At 42.6% G+C, this 21,595-nt stretch overlaps 1 protein-coding gene across 1 annotated transcript; it reads right to left on the bottom strand.

The window, feature by feature from the left end:
• Positions 1–998: 998 nt before the first annotated feature.
• Positions 999–21,280, bottom strand: npdc1a (neural proliferation, differentiation and control, 1a). The gene is made up of 9 exons (XM_047570209.1): positions 20,955–21,280; positions 10,844–10,984; positions 4,006–4,095; positions 3,648–3,836; positions 3,365–3,431; positions 2,667–2,757; positions 2,391–2,470; positions 2,174–2,273; positions 999–2,072 (listed from the first exon to the last, which is right to left on the bottom strand). The coding sequence occupies exons 1-9, from the start codon at positions 21,067–21,069 to the stop codon at positions 2,001–2,003; spliced, it is 945 nt and encodes a 314-aa protein (XP_047426165.1). The 5' UTR covers positions 21,070–21,280; the 3' UTR covers positions 999–2,000.
• Between the last annotated feature and the right edge of the window lie 315 nt (positions 21,281–21,595).

Here is a 21,595-nt window from a genome sequence, read left to right as displayed (position 1 = left end):
TTCTTAAAAAAAATTAACAATGAAGCACGGTATTATCATCAAACACGACTAAATAGTGATTTTAATTCTTTATTGTGTTTTTGTGACCTTGAATTGCATAAATCTCCGTCCCCAGTCTTCAGCCCGCGCCCCTCCCACCGAGCAGCACAATCGTTTCCCACAAACAAGCCTGATGGCTTTTTGATTTTCTTCCTAACGGCCCTGCCTTTGACCCCCACGCTCGCAGACCCTACACCCACCCAGGTTTTCATCCGAGGGCCAATGACTACCTTCCTCCCTGTGTCCACCAGCACAATGCCTTTTAATAGCCCTTGGCATGTGGCTCAATGGGGAGAGGAGACTGACCCATCCCCTCCCGAGCACGCACGGTCATACGGCCACATACACACAAAAAAACCCACACGGAGGTATGTGTAAGCCGCCTCTCTGCTCCCCCTCCCCGCTGCTACACACCATGCACACTTTCTGGGTGTAGTCATTTGTGGTCTGAATGTATTCGAAGGTCCGAAAGCAGGCTGCTTTCGAATGTGTCACATCACAAGGTGAAAGGTGAACCAGGGGCGTAATCAAATCTTTTTAACACAGAAGTGTGCTGGTGAAACACACTATTTTAAGTGTAACCTTATTTAATTATTTGTTTTTATACTATTTTTATTAGCACATCTGCAATTTTAGAGAGTTTGTATCTTCACCTGCGTGGGAAATGAAGTTGCAGAGTCCCTGCACTGACCCTCCTTGAAGACAGTATCATTGATCGGCCCTTTGTGTTTGTACTTAAAGATGTTGAGCGCCGACAACGTTCTGTCCCGTGATATCCTGATGTGCTGCAAAGACACCAAACGTGAACGTCTCTGGTTTGACTCGGAGCAGAGACGTCTGCATCTTGCATCTTTCTACCCGGTTTCCTGTTATTTTCTCCTCTGTCACCACCAAACAAAAACATTCGTTAAAGTAAAGCACACAAGCACAAAAACAAACAAAAAAGGCTCCACAAGGTGTTTTTTTCACGTGGTAAAAATTATTTAATTCCAATCTTTAGTCTGCATGTACAAATATCTATAAAAAGTGAACGCCATCACTCTTTTATGTACATTTTTGCAGCACGGGGTTAAACAGGGACCAAGGAGAGGACAGAAAGGAAAGAGGGCCAATACAAGATAACCATATTTAACCACCTTCACATCCATCAGTGTAAGCCATCTATTCGTTTTTCATTTAAGTGCTCAGAAGTCACTTTCACTGTACATCCCTCCTGCTGCAACAGGATGCATGCATGCAGGAGGCAGAAGCATGATTCAAACACAGCACAGTCAAACCATGCAACAGACACTGTCGACTACTGATCATATATATATATAAATATATATCATCTTAAAACCTTAATGTGCAGCTTATATGAGAGAGAGGAAATAAAATGTGCAACAATAGTGCACACGTCCAGTGCCCTGTGTATTGTCAGGGCGCTTTTACAGAGATATGGCAGATTATCATTCAAGGTTTCCTGTTAGTCGCCAGTTTGCGCGACAAAACAATGGAGGCCACTTAGTTTGCAGCGTATGTGTTTATGTCTACCTGGTACATATTTCTGTTATGATATTCTTTGGAAACAGCTGCAGAGACGAAGGAAATTAACAGCGCAGGGAGGACGAAGTCTGAACTTAGAGTATGACAACATGTACAGGAAAATTTCTAACAGGCCTCAAAGCGTTAACGTGCCAAAAGACAGTGCCTCAAAACAGTGAGAGGAATAAATTAACAAGGAACCCAACGTACAATTTGTAGTATTAAAAAGCCGCACGGACGCGGGGAGAGTAAAGGGCGGATATGAAGACAATCTTATCAGCTCCTCCTCTGCCAGCATCCTCCGTTTCTACGCATGCAGTGTGAGACCGAGAGGTTTCTACCAGAGAAGTGGCCAGTGTGCCTCTGTATGCATATGTGTGTGTGTGTACAAGTTTGTGTGTGTGTGTGTGTGCGCGTATATGTTAAGTGCTCAGCATTCACTTGGGATTCGTCTCATAATGTATAGTCGAATCATCAAACAGAGGGTTCTTCACCTCCATCTCTCCAGTCTGTTAGAGAAAAAAAGAAAAATGAATATCAGTTGTGAACGTATATAACGGTTGTGTGTGTGTGTGTGTGTGTGTCTTGCTATCTTTATGAGTCTACCCACTGGTGCAAGCCCAGGGCACTCGTATACTGTGAAGTCTCCTCCCACTTCTTCTTCATCTGATGTGACCTCGCTGTCGGTGACTTTCTGTTCAGGTTTGTGACTGCAGAAAAATAAAAACGTTCAACACGAGGTCAGAGGATGTGGTTCAAAAATGGTCTAAATGAAAATAGGATGGAGAAGAAAGTGGGCTAGAGTGGTGAACAAAACTAGAACCTACTTCCCCATCGAGAGCATCTGCTGTTTTTGATGTTGATAGTGATACATTTGAGCACTTTGGGCCAGAGTCTTATCTCCCATCTGTGGGCAAAACAGAAGGAGGAAGAGTGTGTGACTCACTAAAAAAAAACAAAAAAAAAAACAAATAAAAAAACAGAAGTCGTTGTGGTGCACATGGCTTTCTACTCGTGGTTACTGTAGAAGAAGAAGAACTGAGAAATGGAAGCAAATGAAGCGCTATCAATAGCAGCAGGGCAAACATAAGGTGTCCTCTTACCGAAGTACCGTTGCCCGTGGCAGGAGGCACCCCTGCCCCTCCGTAGGCAGGGTAGTCTACCTTCTCGGCAAGGCGCGACTCTTTCTGCAACCTGTAGGACACAACATGAATGAATGTGAGTCTCTGAAGGACTGTTTCCCTTCTGCCATTAGAAAAGTTCCTTAGATTGAAGTTGGCAGCTCCTCGTGCTTGAACCCCGGCTTAAATCACAGCTTTTCAATCACATCAAATTTAAAAAAGAATAATAATAAAATACCTTGAAATTAAACAGTTAAAGCATGAGTTCTGTTTTTAGATAAATATATTACAAATAATATTTAGCTATTTTCTAATGCACTGATTAGGCATAACATTATGGCCACCTTCCTAATACTGTCATCCCACGAAACTTGATCAGTTTGGGGGTCAGGTCAACACTTTGTGATGTTTTCCATGTTTTCTGGGTAGTTCCAAACCCATTTTTGTGTGTGTGTCTGTATGAGGCTGCATCGTGGGGGGACGGCTGCTGCCATCGAGGAGTGTCATTGCTATGGGGTGGGGGTAACTGGTCTGGTCTAGGTGGGAGGTACATGTAATGCCAGGTCCAAAAGTTTCCCAGCAGAACACTGAATTCAGTGGTTTTAATGTTGTGGCTGATCGGGAAGAAACATTATACCCAACAGCAAAACTACAAAAGGATTAACTGTGCTCATACTCACTTGACGTAACAAATAGTAGCCAGGATCACTGCCACGGTGCCCACCGCCACACACACCGAGATAACAACTGTGGAGTGACAGAAAGACACACACAAAAGTGATAAGAATTGTTGGGGAAGAGAGACGTGCCATTCACAACCTGACCTATATTCTGAACTACAAGCTTGAATTTGATCAGATAAACAGCAGGTTCAAAAGAAAAAACAAAAAAAAAACCTCAAACTGCTGCAGGCATCAGGTCTCTGAGCACAGCTGCGCACCGAGGACATGAAGTCATACTCACTGACAAAAATGCTGTCGGTCTTGGGTGCTGGCCCGGATATAACACCACCTCGGCCATCAGCTCCGGTGGCTCTGGGCTGGGGGGTCGGTGTGCTGGGGATTTGCGTCGCGTTGCGCCCGGCTCCATCTGAAAGTCTGTCCTGGTTCCTCTGTGATGGTTTGGAGGCATTTGTTTGGGGGGTGATGGCGGCTAAAAGAAATGAGTGTAGAAGGTAGAATCAGAGGCCACAATACGGGAACAAACACAACATCAGATAAAGAGAAATTAATGTCTCACTCCCTGCAACTGCTTAAAACGCAGACAAAACACACACATCTTCAAAACAGGAAACGTGTTGTTTCCATCGTGGGTTTCTTACCAAAAAATGGGGACTGTTTTTGTTGTTTTTCGATCAAAGACTGAATCAAGTCGATTTCTTCTTCCGGGCTGGCGTATGGTGTCACCCTGCCTATAGGACAGACAACGTACAGAGTTTAAATGAAGAAAATCAATTCATGAACTGAATTGGTTTTAACAGAACATGATTAAAATACCTGCATGAGGCTATAGCAAACGTATTGAGAGTTAAAGACAAATTATAGCAAATTACATGCTGGGAATGACGAGCACAATTTATACACAGGGCAATCCTCTACAATTAATTCATTTTATTAAGAAAAAACACTAGCTAGCGTTAACACGTTTCTTATTCATCGTGCCTTCCCATTTCCCAGGAGCTCGAATTTGACCTTTTCTTGTTTTGTTCACAAACAACGGAAGCTCCTCTGAGTAACTGCTGTTGTGTGCACAGGACAGACGTGCATAAGTTTTAGACGCGCATACGTGAATTTACATGTGTTTTCGGGATCTTCTCTCTGAAGTGAGGGAGGTGGAGTGTGCCTGTGTGAATTGTTTGTTTGGAGGACTGTTTAAAAAAAAAAAAAATACCAGAGACAATATAAACTGTTGTTAACAAGCCCCTTGGGCCAGACAGGGAGCCACATTCCTGCAGGGCGGCCGAGGTCTCCGGGGCGACCAGGGACCTTAGTGTGTGTGTGTGTGTGTGTGTGTGTGTGTGTGTGTGTGTGGCCAGGGGAGGAAGCACCGCGGGGGGGGCCGGAGCAATCAGCCAAACCTAGGCTTCACCGGCCTTCGCTTGCCACAGTCACAATAGATCCCATCGCTCACAGCTAATGGAGGTCATCAAAGTGTTATTTCCCTCTATAAAGTTTCCTTCAAATATCAAATGAAAGTCAAATCTAGCGAGGAGAACGTTTGAGTGCAAAAAGGGCACAAGTGGTTGCATAACCAGAACACTGATAAGACATCAGAATGAGATCATCATTCATGCAACATCGTGGCACAAAATGTGAACAGTTGTTTTGTACGACATCCATGTTAAAATCAGTGTTAAAAAGAAAAAAAGAAAAAAAATGACCAGCGCCAGTAACCCGGTCTAAACAAATGTGTTGTTACATTAATGATTACAGTGTCACTCTCACTCCAGAAGGCCGGCCATCTGGCCGACCTAATGCGTACGATATGACATGCCAGCACTTTCACTGGCTGCTTTGTTATGTTCTTACCCCCCTCTACTAATGGCCATTTAGTGCGCTCCATAGCAGGTGTCTGTGGAGGCGGGATGCACCATCTGCACTTTGCAGGTGGTTGTGAGCGCCAACTGTGCCTGTGCGCTCGCCAGGAGCAAGTGGTAACGCGGGCGGGTTTACATTTCAGAGGAGGTGTGTGCGCGTTTACGGAAAATCTCCAGCAAAATGTTTAAAAAAAAAAAAGGCCTGAAACTGGATGATCGTGTCCAGGGAGAGGCTCAGGATCTCGACTGTGGGCCCCAGCTGATAAAAGTGTGTGGATTGTCACGCACTCACTAAGCACGCACACCTCTCCTCGTATAAGAGAGTTTTGCCACCAGCTTGATAATGACCCATAACCTGTTGAGAGCACCCGGGGGGCAGCTGAGTACAACAAACAAACACTAAACGCCCCAACAGCGATTGTAGGTCGCACACATCTGTGCTGTTTTCTTTTCCCACTTAAAAACCATTCACAATTCTTCCTCCCCCAGACCACACGCGTCTACTCACTTCCTCTTCAAAAAAAAAAACCCCTGATAAACCAGATGAGCCACTTTTATGCAACTTGCTGGCTTATCTTTGTGTAGAAGTAGATGTATTCAGATAACTCAATTCTGAAGAAGAACATCACCTCTTAAGGTGACACTTCTGCTTCTGCTTCTATATAATTTACATTCGAAGATTCTTGTGATATTGTGCACAAATTCTGCACACCCTAAATTAAAAAAAATGCAAGTCATACAAAGGCAAATAAAACTGTATCCTCAAAAAAAAAAAGTCTTCTTTATAATGCAATATACTGATTAGAAGAAACTAAAAGGTACTGGAGTCTAAAGAGATCATAAAAGACAAGGGATAAATTGCTCCTTTAGCTGACGAGAATCAAACTTAAATCATTTGTCATCATTATTATCTATTAACTCATCAGCAAAACACTCTGTTTATTCCAAACTATTAAACCTACTATAATATGTCACCATACTCTGAAAGAAAAGGACAAACTGAGCCCTCTCACACAGATTATCATTACACAGTATATGTGTCCAGTGTGTTCTGCTGCCATCTAGTGGACAGTTTAATGTATGCAGGAAAAAAGTAGACCGACACTACTAGGTCTGAGTTCACCACACTGTTAAGATCCAGGAAAGGGACCAAAAAGGTCACTGTGTAATCAGAGACTGGCATTTATTTAATAAGGTTGTCTGTTATTAGATCAGGGATGGGCACATGGTAAAAAAAAAAAAAAGACATCCTGCCAATGAAATCCCTTACCTGCTATTAAAAGTTAGTCACAGCTCAGGGCACAGCTTTGGGTCAAGAAATCAGACCAGCAATACTTTAACCCCATAAAGAGCCTCGTTTGTCTTTCATTCAGAGTCTAACAGGGCTGAAATTTGTCCTTGTTTTTTTTATATATTTTAATATACACTGTTTACACCACGTTACTGTCTGAACTACATGTTACATTAGTTATTTCACTCATTAGTTTCACAAAATGGAATAATTGTAATATATGTATATATTGTTTGACTAGCAACACCAACTATAAAGAAATAACATATGAGCTTAGTTGTGTGTCGCTTTAACAGCTGTCAGCATGTTAGGGTCTTTTTGTTACTGACTGCATTATTCCTCATTTCATATCAACTCAACTTTATTTATATAGCACTTTAAACAACAGCTACAGCCGAGACAAAGTCTTGCACATGGGTAAAATAAGAGCATGAGACATAAAACAAACAATTAAAAGGAATAAAACAATAAAAACATTAAAAAAGCAATAAAATAATAATAACAGAAAGCACTAAAAGCACCAAACGAGGGCAGACTCTCAAAATAGATTGAACGCCGAGGAATAAAAATTGGTTTTAAGACGCGTTTTAAAAATGGACGGTGAGGGGTCTTGTTGATGTGCAGTGGTAGATTGTTCCATAGTCTAGGAGCAGCGACAGGAAATATCAGCGATGTATGTCCACATACTCAAAAGAGTAGTTAAGTCTAGTTATGTGTGCGGCTGCATTAAAGGAAGATGGAGACCTGTGATAGGAGACTCTGTAAAGACGCCCTAATGGAGACAGACCTGCCGTAATGACAGCATATAAAGAATACATACCATGTCTGTTTGTGCTTCTTCTTCTGAAGGAACATGGCTTTAAGGCATATTGTGTGTTTACCAATGGCAGTGCACGCCTCCATGTCAAACACAGGCTTACAATACACAGTGCTGCTGGCCTCACTTGTTCACCTACCGTGCAGGTTCATCCACGCTGGGCCGACTATGGCAAATAACAGACAACGAATAATGTAAAACCCCTGTGCCACATACTATAGACTTATTTGTAAATTGACAGCGCAGACCCTAGCGCTGTAGATGACACACACCTTCCCAGAAATGTAACTACGTGGCATGTAGATGCAGAGCGTAAGAGCTGTGATTGGTCCACTTGGTTGTTACATGTTTCCGCTTTAGTATTTCAGGCTGCGTGTCCGTCTCCATAATTTCCAAACTGATTGTTTTGGATCAATAAAGGTCTGGTTAACTGAGGAGACTTGGTGTGACTCCGGAGACCATTGTTTAATGTGCAGCAGGAAGTAGAAATAAAAGTGAATCCGACTCGCCTTTGGGTGGCGCTGTTACGGAGCGAGCGAGGGGGGGTGTTGTGACTACAGTGACGGGAATGGAAGAGTAATCACACCCACGATGAGAATATGAAACATGACATATCAGGGAGGAGAGAGTACTACATTAGTCTCACAATTTGGCTAATGAATGATTCAATTTAAAAATGACTGTTTATTTTCCCGTGCCGCTGTCGATAAATGCACTCACGCAGATAGTGCTCTAAAAGCCTAGAAAAAAAAAATGTGATCAACCAAGTCCCTGATATCTGATTAGCTGACAGTCCCATTAAGCGTCCAGCAGCGTAGAGGCTACAGAGTAAACCAGCCACATAGCAGTGAGGCTCATATACAGCTTGTGGGATTTTAAAGCTAATGCAAGTGACTTCAGGCCACCACAGAAGGAAGAAAGAAATGAGCTAGGTTTCTGGGTGGTACGAGGTGAGGAGGTGAAATGTGCATTTTTCCTGATATACTGTATAGACATAATATCACAGCTTTGAAAGGTGATAGTAGGAGATACCAGAAGTTCCTATTGATACTATTAAAAGCCAGTATATTGCTGGATGTTGATGTCTGTTTGCTCTCTGTCTCGGCCAAAGTGTAGGACTATCAGCCTGTTAAGGGAATTCAAAACGTTTGCGTCCAGTCCTGCAACGAGCCATCAGAAGCAACGGTTCCTAGATTGAAGCTGGTTGTTTGAAAGTTTAGCTTGACCACGACAAGGACGAAAGACAAAACAAGATTTACAAGCTCAAGTTAAAATACTACTACTAAAAAAATACTGAAAATATACAAACATGATAAAATATATCTTGTTTTTTGTGGCAGTGGTGGTGAAAGTGTAAATATTTTTTGCACAAGGTTTGTGAAACAGGCAGGACAGACATAATAGGAGCAAAAAATATACCAACGCAGTTAGAGGTCTGTTATTGTGCATCCTATGTTACGTTGATTGTTGCACGTGAGAGTTCAGGGTGGTGATGGCTCTCGGAAATAAAATGTTTTTCAGTAGCTCCCCCTAGAGGGCAACCGTGTGAACCGGGGTGTGAAAGCTAACAGGCCAGTGACCAAGCCCCTAACAGTCAAAAATACAAAGCGCTAATGCGGTATCATGTCAGAGCCTTAATTGTGAATGTGTGCTCACTCACATCACTGAGGTCATTCCACTGACAAGCAACGTCATGTCAGTATTCTCATGATTTATCAATCAAATTTTCAGATAGTCCAACGCAGAGTTGTGAAAACGTGGCAGCGAGGTGCAGTTTGTGGTCAGTAATGTTGTCGAACTGCCCAAGCAGAAGCTGGGCTGCAGCTTTTTATTGTGTTTTGATGGATTAAGGGCAGCGCATCGCTCCTGACAAACCAGATAAACCGCATACTTTAGAGTTACATTAGTTTAATTGGTTTGTTTCGACATTTTGTGTACATGCCTGTCTGTTCGCTGTGAAGAAGAGACAGAATCGGTCTCCCATGTGGATCATCGTGTCCTGTTGTCTCTCAGGGGTTTATATAACGGCTGGGAGCTTAAAGGACTAGAATCCTAACACCACATCCCTGTGCATGTACTATGACATCCCATAGTCACAGAAGCAAAAATAATCCTGTGCACTGAAATACAAATAACAAATCTGCTCCTTCTGCATAATGTGACCTCTCTCTTCCAATACATTCGGACACTCATCTTCATATAATCATGTTTACGCAAATAATTTGAGCCAAGTTTTTACCGGAACCTCTTCTGCCACAAAACCCATCTAAACTATTAATGTCGCTGTGGAACGCACACGTGACATAGATACACACAAACACAGACACTTAAACACACACAAGATGTTTCCTTTTCCCTCTTGAGTTTCAGCGGTGACTTCAAATGTGATTTATATTCGCAGCTTGGCTTTTTCGCTGAAAGATGCTAGATTCAGTGAGGGAGACGGAGCGAGAGATGCATATTATGTCGGCGATTAAGGCCTCCGGTGCGGGGGCATTGTGTGCGTGCGTGCTGCAGTCACAGCAGGGGCAGGGGCGGATTAAAAAGGCAGCGGATCAAGATAAATGGGCGGCAAAGAAGGAGGGAGAGCGATGACCACAACTGGGGAGAAAAGAGCCACTGACAGAGTGTATGTAGGAACCGAGAAAGAATAACAACAAGTGAGTCAGTACATTTACACACACTCTAGTGATGTGTTTATGACCAGGGAGCAGGAACACTTGTGCACATCTTTTAACCGATGGTGTTATCAGAATAAGCACAGCCTGGCGATTTGTCAAACTCCAATCTACTGTCGTCAGGCTTCGTCTTTTCTGTCTTTTAACTCAGCAAACACACTCATCGTAAAATGTAGCAGCACATGTTTGCTAAAAGAGTGGCACGCATGATTAAAGGGGTGTAAAGTCGGGAACAGGCCAGCAGCGATGCGGGGACCAGAGACCATGGAATGTTAATGAAATCCAATGTGGCGAAGGCAGGCGGAAAAACCTTCGGAATCCAACTAATGTCAGCTCTGAGGCGCACTGAAAGTGTTTGACTTGCGACACAAACACGGAGCTCCACAAACGTCTAGCGCATGGAAGCAACGTACACTATCCGCAGATACACGATGCGGATAGTGGGGCTTGGAAAGTCGGTTAAAGCCAGAGGGAACGGTGGCGTTGAACAACCTCGTTCTGAAGCTACTTTTTGGTGATCTATAACGTACAGCTTTGATCTGTTAAGTCTTTAATTGTAGTAGGGTTGTGTTATATCTAAAAAAAAATAGTGCATTGTCACAGCTGGAACGCCCTCTAGTGGCCAACTAATCTTTTATTTCCAATAACATATTAATCAACTACGTGTTTCATGTCCAATCTTAATAGGGACAATAATTACGTCACAGTGACTTAGGCTGCAAAGTTTAACGATTTCAGTGTCAATAAAGGACAATCTTGCGAAGGGCCCGACTAAGTATTTATCGCCCAAATGCATGCGTGAGTTTGCACATGCATGTAATATATTTTTCTTCGTACCTTTTTGGTGCGGCTTCACGCAGCGTCCCTCGTCATTCTCCTGCAGATGGGAAAAGCACGGACCACAGTGGGTAGAGCCGGACCGGCAGTGGTCGCGTCCCTGTTTGTTACAGTCTGCAGGATGAGGGCACCTTCTGTGAGCTGCGTGCAAGAGAAAGAAAAAAAAAAAACAGTCAGCCACACTAATGTGATACACAAAGGGTGCTTTTAATCAAGTAAATATTCAGAGTTCAATATCCTTTGCCTTTATGACCGGCACAATTTGTCTTTGTTGAGAAATAAAACACCTGCCCTAGAAAAGAGCTGACGTCAGAGTTACATCATGCTTACAAAGGTTTTATGATTTGCTTTAAGTGAACTTGAAAGAATATTAGAAAGTGATTAAGACCAGCATTTCGAACCGTTTCTGCGACTTCTAAAGTGGCGGCCTCCACCTGTTTGCCAATCGAAACCAGGTCAAACCAAAGTAAAGAGTGATGTTTCTTTCACAATCATGTTAGATAATCATTTGACCTGATTACTACCAGTTTGATGGAGCTAAATAAGGATAGAAACACACGCACAGGTTGCCAGATGCAAAAGGGAGGCAGTGGGTCACAGAACCACAGCGGGTGTGTTTGGTAGAAGGGGCCAAGTGGAGAAGTGGGGCGCACTCGGAGCGGATAATGAGCCCAGCAGTGCAGCGCAGTGGGCCGGCTTAAGGTGAACAGCGCAGCGGGTGTCGATGCAGGCGTACGAGACAGGAGGTGATGTAAGACGTGAATAGAGGGGACGGTTTTGTGGGAACGAAAAGTGAAGCTGGGTCAAGTGTATAGATGACAGATCATTGCCGTGAAAAGAAGTCACAGCACGTCATAGATACAATGTATATATATATATATATATTAAAAAAAAAAAAACAGATATTAATCCCATCATTCATCTATACATCTTTCCATCCCCTCAAAATAGCTTGTTGAGATTGAGTGCAGTCACTATTTCCCTCTTACATAGATTTTTTTCAATTGCAACATTAGCAGAGATAATTGTTGGAATCTATGTGGCAACGAGGCCTGTAACATCAGGACTCTAATGATCGGAAAGATGTGAGTTAGCAATCGAGAGAGGGAAAACATTCTTGGTGTTTTATCTTTCCTATGTGGCTGCTTTCTTATAACGTTGCACTTACAGTACCTGGATCACCCACCTGTTAGTTACTCAAGGGCTGAAAATTGACAATAAAGGCTAGTTTGAAAATAGGTTCTTCAATTCAAACGGCTGAGACCCTTCACAGACCGGTATCGGCTCATGTACCTCTGTATTTATAAGAGCAGCTCCACCACACAGTCACATCCCATACCATTTTATGGCACACGTCACTATTACACAACTGCCAGATGGGTTCACATCAACTTATGTCACTAACAAGCCTGCCTCAGGGGGCGAGCGGCGCAGCAACGCATGTGTTATCTGAGATTTTTCTGAGGTGTTTGCCACAAAAACATAGAGGAAGACCTAAAGGTTAGTGACGGCAGACCATGAGCGTTGTTTTGTCTTTTTCAATTTCCGCATGTGTGGCTAACAGCGAATCTTTTATTAATCTATGAGCAGAAAAGCAAATATTTAAGCAAGTGGTGTGAAGCGCTTGCCTCATGACTGACACGCAGGCAGATAACTCCCTGAACATCCCAGAGCGCCTTTAATTGTCGCTAGAGGTTTTAGGTCACGCTCAGTCTCTTCCTGTTCTCACGGGATGGTAACACCTCCGTCACGTGTTCATTTATAACATATCCGTGTGAGAATAACATGTACCCAGTCCACGTCATTTATCACTCTTTTTTTATCCTGCTTCTGCTTTCTGTCAAGACCCTTTTTTTTGACTGGTACATACCCTTCTTTTCATTTCCCCTTTTCCCCTCCAGATGTCCGACCTTTGTCTGATTAGTTGTCGTTTAACATACCCCGATTAAAGGTCACTAGAACTGGCTCTTTCTGTCTCCGTGGTACTTTACATGGAGCGTAAAATTAATAGTCTAGTCCAGGGGTGTCAAACTCTTGTTAGTTCAGGGGCCACGTACAGAACAATATGATCTCAAGGGGGCCAGACCTTCAAATAATGACAACTTCAAATGTTTCCCTTTGTTTTACCACAAAGAAGTACATTATGAAAGTGTTTACATTTAATGAACTGCACTATTACAAAATCTTTTATGAACAACCATGTTTCTCGAGAAAAAGAAGTGCAATTTCTGTATGTCTCAATGTTGTGTTATGTCCACAGCTCTTACTAAAATTGTGTGAAACGTATGAAAGGTAGTTAGTTTTATTGGAAAATTTGCAGTTAATGTCTTCAATGTAATTTTTGCACTTTGGAAATTCATTCTGCAGGCCAGATTGGACCCTCTGGCGGGCCGCTTTTGGCCTGCGGGCCACATGTTTGACACCTGTGGTCTAGTCTAAAGACCAGTTAATCCTTTATGGTCTTCTCATCACCAAATAGAGGATTCCTACCCCCAAGTCTGACATTAGCACAGATGTTTTCTTATGGGACTAGTCTCTAGTCTCCTAACCTAGCAGCAGTAATATAAGTTGTTGGGACTTCACAAAGGGTAAAAACCCTATGGTTGGTCATCAGGAGGCAAATTAGAAGGACAAAAAAAGGGGCCAATTGTGCAGCTGTAATATTACCAACATTGAGACAATACTAAAATTGTCCTTAAAAGTACATCTGAGACAGCAAGCCAGGGTCTAAGACACGTGACGCTTCACGCTTCTTCCGCCTCTACTAAAAATAAATAATTTAAAGTCCTCTTTCTTTCATTAGCTGCCTCTGATTGTCTGTCCCTTCTAATTATCCTCGCCTTTCCCTTGAGGTCAGTCATCAAATTATTCCCCCACCCTCTTTGATCGAGTGCCACATAAAGCCGGGGTCAGGTGCAGATAATTGCGTTCATGTCACAGATCAAACAAACCCATTCCTGACTAAAACGGTTTGACTTTATCTCGCTGTGAGGATTGTCTAATTTTAAAATAAATATGTCGGACACGAACCCCGCGTGTTTACATGTTGAGCTGGGAATCACACAATAGTGATCCTTATCTTAAATCACAGCTAAAACAAATATATAAAAATATATAATGTAAAATATATTATAGAAAACTGTATGATATTATTTATAAATACGTAAGATGGCATTTTTTGGAGACGTACACAAACACTCACCCAGACACACACCACCCGTTTGTGCTTTGTTACGAAAGTGTGAGGTTGACCGCGGAGACGAAAAAAGGAGGCCAAGGAAGATAAAAAGAGGAGGATCAGCAGTCAAATAGAAACTGCATTCATCAGCAGGTTAAAAGCTTTTAGTCATACGATGTAGGACTATGCTTTTGGTGGCGGTGAGGATAAGGCCACTCACTGGCACTTTTGTACACACAGCTGAATGAAGTGGCCATGACAGCACGCTGCAGTTTAAGACCTATCTGAATCGATATCTATTCAGAAACACGTCTCTGTGCCTGGTTTTTCAGTAACGTAGTGATGTCTTCTTAGTTTACGAATTAAGGCGTTCATCACGATCAGCCCGCAACGCAGCAGCTCAAATCTATTTACCATCGTGACAAAGGAGTCACAACAGCAAATGTCAAGTCGCCACAAGAGGTGGTCTTGCATCAGCATGCCTCCGACGCAGTGTTGCTGCTAATTAGAGAGCTCAATTATTGGTACAAAAGAAGGGAAGCAAGAGACAGAAAGAAACGAGGGGAAATTTCCTGCGGTAGATCGGGACGTTTTCTCGCAGCTAAGACAGAGGAGGTGTGAAAAAAAAAAAAAAAAAAATGATGCGACTCAGAAACGAGTCCTTGGAAGGAGTGAAATATGACTTTACTAACCATCTGCTGCTGCTGTTGCCAGGCTGTGTGCTCAGCAGCAGCTTTTGCCAGTGCCAGGGAAGAAATGAGAAGCAAACAGAGGCATTGTCACGTGGCCCGCTAAACACCTACACTCCCCGCATATATGCAAGCGCACGATTTCATTATGCCTTGAAGTGGTTCAACAGATACCAAAAAGAAAAAGAAAAAAAAAATCAAGAGAGTGAAAGGAAAAAGGAAATGGGTAAGCCAGGAGGGTCATACACTCCCATTGTGTTCATTTCCTGACCCTGTGATAGCAAACAGGAAGTAAGCCAAACACTCTAAATCAAGTGGAAACATTAAAGGGCTCTGCTTGGTGCCCTTCACTTCACGGACACGGAGCTTACTCAGACGGAGATTAATTGCGAGCGAGTTTGCGTGTGTGTGGCTTTTTGTATTTCTGTGCTCCTGTTTATCCACCCTTCCTCACACTCTCGAATGGCGAACACAAACAAACACAGAAGAACCTGTTCGTAGTGGTTTGTTTGCACTGGCATCGGCTGGGACTGCTGCTAGGAAGTGGATTCAATTTTAATATGCAAGCCACGTCTTGTGGGAGCGAGTCAAATAATTTATAAACTGGTAGATGTAATGTGTAAATCTCTTGTTATTTATCAACTGCATGAACATGTCACGTGTTCTTTTTTTTTCCAATATTTCTTAACTTCTCCTTCATCCCTTTTGGTCCTTCAGTTCAACTTTCATTGCCTGTTTATCTGTTTTTTGATCTGGAGCGTGAGAAATTTCACTCTGTCTTTTCTAGACTCCACTTTCATTATGCCAGACCAAGAGAGACGGTGACTTCACAGAACCCAAGTTACATCAGTAACTCTCAGTCATAGACTCCACCATACTTCTACTTCTACTCAACCGCCCTTTAACAGTCTTAAAAAAGTGCAGCTGCCTTTGCTTTGACTTGCTTTTGTAGAAACACTCAAAAGACCAGTTGCCTTTGTCTTTTTAGTTTAAGCTTTCTTTTTAGGACATACCAAGACCTGGGTTGACTGAAAACCTTTACAGGCGTTAGTCATTGTTTTCACTGAGGAAATTGCTCAGACTATGTAATCGAAAAAGCTGATTCAGGGAAACACGTCAGAAATACCGCAGACAAAATTAAAACACTACATTTGCAGAGACAATCTACCTCATCGGCATTATTTACAGCCAAGTACCGAAGGTGTTAGTTTCCCCACCATTATCTGATGTGATGTAAAATTTGCAGTGGAAAAAAAGGGCCCGTTTTAGCACCTGTTTAACATACATGTGCAAACTCCTCAAAGGGAGAGATACTGAAAAGGCAGACACAGGAAACATACTGGTGGTTACGTGAGTTGCCAGAGACATAAGTGAATAGGAAGTGAATAAAAAAAAAAAAAATTAAGAATTTCTTCCTTAACGGAATGAAATCTTGCCGAAGAACGAAGTAGAGCAAGGCTTTGTTTTATTCTTGACGTCCCCTGTGCCTTATCGTTCTCTCCTCTGTATATATTCATGTCTTCCATTTGTCTTTTCTCTTGCAGAAAATGATGTCATGTCAGGCAGTGATGAGTCTAATCCATAACACAGGGGACAATTACTATGACATTTTTATTAGAGTGGGGGCAGAGCAGCAGACCCTGCAGCAAACAAAGCAAATGTTAAAGAGATTAAAGCGATTTGCACTGTGTAGGGGGCGGATTCTTTTTTTCTCACTTGCCTTAAAATGTCCTTAAAATCATTTATGAGGTTAGTGACCTGTTTTTTCCCCCACATTAAATACAACATCTTCTAAAATAACTACAAATACACAGAAACGGATCGGATGTGATTAGTACTGCCGTTTAGCTGAGGTAATACACATGTTCTTGGTAAGGATGTGGTTACACACCAAGTGCAAACCTGTGCATGCTGACATTAGAAAAAAACTACATCACTTGACCATTTTTGACACAAGACAGGACAGGAAGAAAGAAAAAAAAAGGGAGCGCAGGTAGATGCATTGAACTGTGCTGTGCGACCGCACGTATGTAAGCGCCTTGTAGGTTGATTGATTGTGGTCGTCTCTTTTCCTGCAGAGGCCTGGTGACCCGGAGTATATTCTCAAACGCATAAGTGAAGCGCTGGTTTGAAAAAGCCGCTGCAGCAGGGCCCTGGCTGACCGCTTATATGTTAGATATTCAATTTGTGAAAGCAAAGACCACAGTGAGGCGGATCAATAGTATTGGTAAGTATTTCCTGGCTGTTACATACTTTCAGTATAGGCGTTGCCCACGACGTAGTTGGGTTAGTCACTTACCCGTTCTATGTCAGGCGAAACAATGTTAACGTCATATCCTCTGAAAGACCACACAAGATACCCCAAAGGTCCATTTGCAATCACTTGTTGTTGTCTTTAAAACACATTTGCTAAATTACCTCCTGGAAGCACTGAGCTCTCTATATACATGACAAAATATTAGTTACAGTGGTGAAAAAAATGCAATCCCATACAGCCATGAACGATATCCACCTTCATGCCTCTTAAAAAGAAGAGATTCCTACTTATGAACAAACTAGACTATCCATTAAGACATTAACAGTCAGAACAGAACTTTTTTGACATGTGCAGTGTTTCTGCGGAGGATCAAATCTGTCGTCCAGCTGTATCGTCAACTCTGAATTCTTCCAGTAGCAGAAGAAGAAGAAGAAGATGACGTACGGACGTCAACCCACATTTTCAGTTTTTACTGCCCACATCAATTCCAGCTTTCTTCTTCTTTTCCAACACTCGCTCAAGCAACTCTTGGTTTTGCCACCTACGCTTTTCTGTCCCTCTGCGAAATCTGTGACATCACCCGATGTTCACACCACGTTGAGCAAACCACGGCGCAGAAACCGCCACAGAGACAATCGGGGCAGGCGCCTACGTGGTTATCTGGAGCTAATATTTGACTACTGAACAGATTATCTAAAGTTTACACCACCCCTATTGATCCAGGTTAAAAAATTCCTTCTAACTGGACCAGTCTCTCAGGACTGAGGTGGTTTTTATGTTGGCATTTATGTTCATGGTAAATACTAGCCATAGTGAGTAATAAGAGTTGTGTGTCAAGTTCAAAAATGAAACCGTACTTTATCATTCCATCGTTCCGATCAGCCCCTTCAAGTTAACTACTACCTTGTTCCTCGTTCCAGCTCGTTGCTGAAGTTTCCTGAACTATTACTATAAATAGATCTGGATTCTCATGAAGTTGAAACCTGCCTTTTTTTCTAGAACCCATTGGAAAATAAAATAAAAATAAATAAACAAAATCATCTAAGTCATCCAGCTCATACGTGGTCTTTCGGTTTCATTCAAGTGTGCAGACAGAGTGTGCTCATCCGTCAGCTCTATTAAATCTCCAGTCCTACGAGGAGTCCCGTCGTTACGTATGAACCCAGTCACTGACTCTGTGGCTTTGATGTCCCCTGGCCGCGTAGACAATTTGTTCCACCTGACAGTGTCACTGCTCTCAATGCCGACTGCGACACAGATGACTAATTTTGCTGCGGGGCATAATAGGTTATTGAAAAAAAAATCCACTAAAGCCCGTGGCTGCGTGAAGAGAGACAGCCGCTGAAGATATGAATCGCTAAAGCTTAATCAGGGTGAAAGAAAGAGGGGCCTGAGGCGGAGGCTTTGTGAATAATAATCACACGTAGCAACCTTTGAGTCTGTGAATGACAAACCTGGCATTTAAACGTGGCAGCGCGGCAGAGATCAGACCCAATCAGAACATCAGGCTGTAAAATAGATGTTTTCTAAGTTGTTGCTGCAATTAAAGCTGCTGGGTGAGTGCTCCACTGAACTTGCATTACACAACAAATTCTGCTCGTTAGTTTAATTAATTTTGGATTTTTTGTTGTGGCCGGCAGACGAAGAGAAGTTTATACAATCAATTGGTTAAATGGAGATTTTGGATTACTTCCATCTCAAGATCTCGATGTTCAGCGAAAGCTTTCTGGCACATTTTTACACGTGTCAGTGTTCCTTGAATCAATCACCTGATTGCTTTTCCCACAGCCCAGGTGAATCTCCCCTCTCACTACGCTCCTCGAGATCTCTGCAGGCGGCACACTGGCTGCTCCATGCAGATGGAACTCCAACAGAATTCCTGCTCGGCAGCATTATGCAATCAGATTTACTTTGGAACAAAAAAAAAAAAAAAAAGGTGTCATGTTGACTCGACTCGTGAATTCAACACAGCCTACGCGAACAATGGCCCACATACTGCCGCACTGTCGCACGTTGTTATGAGCAAGCCGAGTTCAAATGTAACGGGGAGTTGTGTTGAAAACATCGCCACCGATAAAACCAGACATATTCTTCTTCTTCTGTAAAACAAGCTAGAGCTACAGTGATGATACTGTATATATAAAAACACTGTAGATCCAACACGGCTTTCAAGCTCCAGTTGGAATTGTTGGTTGGAGACACTTTGGCGCATCCCACTTGTTGTATGTTGGAATAACTCTGTTAGACTTTTCGGCTCGTGGCCTTGATTCTTTATGCGAGTCTTTTTACAATTTATTTTCCTCCTCCATGCACCTCAGTAGCAGATGAAGTTGCACCAATATACAATTTTCTTGCTTCAAAACTATTACAACATAACTGGGGACGTACTGATTTCTCAGTAATTCATTGGTATCACTTATCTGTTGGGTCAAAGGCGAGCTGACGTGGAAACCCCGTCTGCATATTCATTGATTAAGCAGATTTCTTTTAACCTCACTTTTCAAATTTTCTCCTTATTGTGTCGGTAGTTGTGTAGATGGCTTTGAAACGGTTCTTTTACACCAATAGAGTCGTGTGTCATGTGAAACAACATATACATATATATTTGTCAGGTATGTTTTATAATAGGTTAGGATTTGTTTCCTCGGCACAAGAGGAACAATAAATAGGGAAAATATGAGACAAATCCGCCTTGCTGGAAAACATCCTACACTCGAGGAAAAAGTCAGTCATTAAGTGTCAAACTTTGCGTCATTACAGCTCAAACATCAAAGTAACAGTGACATCCAAATAGGCTGAAGTTGGACGTGAGAGGTAATGAGAAATGGGTCTTTTCAGATTTAGCCTCAAAAGAAAAAAGAAAAAAAGCACGACGGACGTCACTGCTTCTTCTTCCTCCCTGCTGTGCCAGTTGAAACCACACGCCATTGTGATTACGTGACATTCACACTTGAGCAGTTTGAAGTGAGCAACCTGAACACTGTGTGGATGGGTTTCCGTTTGGGAAAACACTAAATTACACCCAGAGTAAATTTACAAGAATTAGTCCACGGATTTGCGTGGTGCCAAAAGCAAAGTCTCCATGATCTAAACACTTTTTTTCCGATGAAGACGTGTCATCACATTAGGGTGAATTAGTATTAGAGACGTAGAAGATTAAGGTTGGAGCAAATCCCCGTGAAATGAGTGCAAGTCATCGCTATGTCCTCTGAAAGCATGAACACACAGCAGTGAGCGTGTGCGCGCCTCAGATAAAAGCTAAAGATTAGATGTGAGCGTCCCAGCTGTTGGTTCCCACTGTCTGTGTATTAAAAGCCAAGAAGCAGATTATCTCCCCAACAGCAACCATCACCTTGTAGAGTCCCAAAGTTACATAAAAAAAAGTGGCATAACCAATCAAACCTTTCCCCATCTGTAGATCACCCAGTAACTCAGACAAGAATAGACCAGTTAATAAACTCAAGTTTTGCTTGTTGTAGATATCCTTTAAACGTGGCACATTCAGGCAATAGATTTTATTCCAAAAATTGTGTCTGCTGTTCTGAAACTACGCTCAATATCTTTTTTAAAATCAGTATCAGACTATGAAAGAGTGAAAAAACAAGACTGTCTGCACACGAGGAAATGGACTGAGTGATCGGAAAAGGAAGGGAATTCACCATTGTCTTCCCTTATTCTCACTCAGACACACTTGCTAAACCTGTCCAAAACCAACAACTCGTGGGACGTCCCATACCAGTGCGCTGCTTTAAAAAGTGAAACCATAAACTACAATTAAAAAAATAAAAATAAAAAACTAAACACATAAAATGCGACTACTTTAAAATATATCCTAATGGATGAAAAAAAAAGCCTCTGTCGTTCCCACTGTCAAGACCTCTTAAGTGACAGGTGCTTCAGTAAAAGGTAGAAATAAGAAGGAAATAAAACTCTCAGGGTTTTTGCAGACTTGACAGCTATGGGGAATCTTGAGCGTGTTGTATTTACCTGGAAGGCTGGCGCTGACAGGGTCGACACAGAGCAACAAGGCGGCCAGGAGCAGCAGCGGCAGCGGCGAGGCCCGGCGCTGGCGTCCGCACCGCGGGCTGGAGAGCAGCAGCATCCTTGGGTCTTCTCGGGGACGAAGGACCGGCTGTTGCTGTCATTCCCTCATCACTTTAGTTTTATTTTCCTCCTTTCTTTTATTATTAATTTTTTTTTTCCAATGCAAGTGGCGAACCTCGGCTCAAATGTAAACACAGCAATAAGCCGAGCAGGTAGCAGCAGGATGCCGTCCGTCCTTCTGTCCACACTGCGCACGGTAATCCACCACGGTGCTAAAGATAGCGGAGCTTCAGGCGGAGGAGGGGGCGGGGGAGTGTTTGGCGTGGTGCCTTCAGTGACTCCTTGTAAAACAGAGCAATAAAAACACAGTCTTCTCTGGGAATAATAATTGTTCTCTCTTTAAATGAAATGCGGATTTTAAAGAACACGGGAAAACTCTAAGCGTGAAAGAAATGCACTTTAATGCAAAATGAGTAATTTTCCTGCAGGTCTCTCAATCACCGCAATAACAAAGCAATTTGCTGACAAGGAGTGTAGTAGCTGATAAAAATTTTACCTGTCTGGTGTCCCTTAAGCAGAAAGTT

Source organism: Mugil cephalus, chromosome 19 (assembly GCF_022458985.1).
Source record: "Mugil cephalus isolate CIBA_MC_2020 chromosome 19, CIBA_Mcephalus_1.1, whole genome shotgun sequence".
NCBI classification, from domain to species: Eukaryota; Metazoa; Chordata; class Actinopteri; order Mugiliformes; family Mugilidae; genus Mugil; species Mugil cephalus.
The sequence above is the reverse complement of the archived record's forward strand: the minus strand, read 5'-3'. Positions and strand labels throughout refer to the sequence as shown.